Source organism: Otolemur garnettii, unplaced genomic scaffold (genome assembly GCF_000181295.1).
Source record: "Otolemur garnettii isolate 467f Iridium unplaced genomic scaffold, OtoGar3 scaffold00015, whole genome shotgun sequence".
Lineage (NCBI taxonomy): Eukaryota > Metazoa > Chordata > Mammalia > Primates > Galagidae > Otolemur > Otolemur garnettii.
The window spans coordinates 17996943-17999639 of NW_003852410.1; the positions used below are offsets into that span (position 1 = coordinate 17996943).

A 2697-nucleotide genomic window follows, 5' to 3' on the forward strand; every position below is an offset into this window, starting at 1 on the left:
AAAAAAAAAAAGTTAACAGGCCTAAAACTGAGCTGTTTTAATAAGCTCAGTTGGAGAAAATGTTATCTTCCTTTTGAGAACTGAACTCATCTTGTTACTTATGAAATATATAAACACTATCTTCATTTTTAAATATTATTTTTTAACTTTAAGTGAAATGTTCAGAGTGAAAGAAGAAAGCAGTAGCATTTCTTCCTTGAAAGATGAGTTTACTCAAAGAATTGCAGAAGCAGAAAAGAAAGTTCAACTAGCCTGCAAAGAGAGAGATGCTGCTAAAAAGGTAATAGAAATTTAAAATAATATTAATTAAATTCTGAGGCGTTGATTTTTAAGGAGTACATTAATAATTTTTTAGTATTGGGGGAAAAAAGAGAAGTAGTATAGTGTATTAATATTTAAATAGTAGATGTTTTTCTTATAAGCTTGCAGTTTTTTAATATTTTAAAAACAAATATTTGTATAATTTATAAGTCCTTGCAAGACATATAGTAAGAATTATTAGAATAATTTTTATAAATAATAATTTCATCAAAATAATTAACACTTAAATCTAGACGGTACTTTATAAATAAAATTATCGTTTCCCTTATTTATTATTTTCCAGTTACTTTAAACTTAGCATTCCTATATACTTCTTCAAGTCAAAGAAATTTTAAAATATAAATTTCTAATGGTTGTGGAGACATAATGTTGACTTACTGTAATGCAGAATTTCTTAAGCTGTATGCTATTGATCTTTTGGGCTGGATAACTCTGTTGTGTGGGACTGTCCTGTGCATTATTGGTAACACCATCCCAGGCCCCTATCCATGACATGCCAGTAGCACCCTCCTCCATTCCAGTTGCCATAGTTGAAAATGTTGCCAGACTTTGCCAGATGTCCCCTTGGTAGCAAAGTCACTATTTTTTTTTTTTTTTTTTTTTTGAGACAGAGCCTCAAGGTATCCCCCTGGGTAGAGTACAGTGGTATCACAGCTTACAGCAACCTCCAACTCTTTGGCTCAAGTGAGTCTCCTGCCTCAGCCTCCTAAGTAGCTGGGACCACAGGCACCTGCCACAATGCCGGGCTATTTTTTGGTTGCGGCCGTCATTGTTGTTTGGCGGGCCAGGCTGGATTCGAACCCGCCACCTTGGGTGTAGGTGGCTGGCGCCTCAGTCACTTGAGCCACGGGCCCCAAGCTGCAAAGTCACTTTTGATCCAGAACCTTTATTCTAATAGGTCTAATTTGGAATGTTGCCTGTTTCAGAAATTGGAAACTAAGGTTAATAATTATTGCTTGCATCCCGGATATTACTAATAACATTGTCTCAGCATTTGGCCTTTCCCAATTAGATTGCTTCCCACTTCTTGACCAATGGTAATTGTTAATTTATAATTTTGTTGAGTGTACTCATGCAGAAAAGAAATACGTCACACACTTCCATCTCTTTGGTTGCTTTAAGTACCTGGCTCATTTTGGACGATAATAGTAACCCCAGAGTACCTAACCAGTGTACCTCTTCCTGTCCCTGACTCTTTGCTAAGTTGTTTCAAATGTAATGCTTAACCTCAGTGTAGATTACACATAGTGGGTAGGGCACCAGCCACATACACTGAGGCTGGTGGGTTTGAACCCGACCTGGGCCAGCTAAACAACATTGACAATTGCAACAACAACAACAAATAGCCAGGCATTGTGGCAGGCATCTGTAGTCCCAGTTACTTGAAAGGCTGAGGCAAGAGAATCGCTTCAGCAAGAGTTTGAGTTTGCTGTGAGCTGTGATGCCATGGCACTCTGAGGTTAAAATAGTGAGACTCTGTCTCAAAAAAAAGGAATACATGTAGAGATAGTGAAGAAGGGTATTGAAAGTTAACTTATTTGTCTTTTCATATTAAAACTTGTTTATATATCTGAGTTTAAGTTTTATATGTTATGCTTGAAGCTCTTTTCTTAGTTTTAGTTAGCCAAAGTTATAGTTTATCTGAATAAAATTTACAGCTTCTTACCAAGGATATGGTTATGGATGGCTTCTTTGGATGGGGAATAAAACCTGAATGAAAATAATTCTTTATGGTATTCACAGATTTTTTTTTTAACTAGGAAATCAAAATGATAAAAGAAGAACTTGCCACTAGATTAAATACTAGTGAAACTTCAGACCTCTTGAAAGAGAAAGATGAGCAGATCCAAGGGTTAATGGAAGAAGGTGAGTAAAGTATTTACGTGATTATGAAAAATATTCGAAAAACAGAAGTAGTTGCCACCTGACTAGTTGATGCATCCTAATTAAAAATATTGGAAGCAGGCTCTGCGCCTGTAGCTCAGCGGCTAGGGCACCAGCCACATACACCAGGGCTGGCGGGTTTGAACCCAGCCCAGGCCTGCCAAACAACAATGGCAACTACAACAAAAATATAGCCGAGTGTTGTGGTGGCACCTGTAATCCCAGCTACTTGGGAGGCTGAGGCAGGAGAATCACTTAAGCCCAGGAGTTTGAGGTTGCTGTGAGCTGTGATGTCATGGTACTCTACCGAGGGCGACATAGTAAGACTCTGTCTCAAAAAAAAAAAAAGAAAATATTGAAAGCAAGGAAGGTTTGTTCTTAAACCATAGAAATGGTAGGTGACAGTTCACGAAAGAATGGGGAATAAGATGTAATGAGACAGAGATCTGTGCGTGTAGCTTTTTGCTTCTAGGGAGGTAAAAAAAAAAAAAA

The 2697-nt window shown here is 37.4% G+C and overlaps 1 protein-coding gene across 1 annotated transcript in view; it reads left to right on the top strand.

Moving 5' to 3' along the window:
- The window catches only part of TMF1 (TATA element modulatory factor 1), a 33865-nt gene that overhangs the window by 8632 nt on the left and 22536 nt on the right, over window positions 1-2697 (top strand). Inside the window, exons 4-5 of the mRNA XM_023510658.1 lie at window positions 154-280; window positions 2082-2187. Coding sequence (XP_023366426.1) covers window positions 154-280; window positions 2082-2187 — 233 coding nt within the window. The remainder of the gene's footprint in view (window positions 1-153; window positions 281-2081; window positions 2188-2697) is intronic.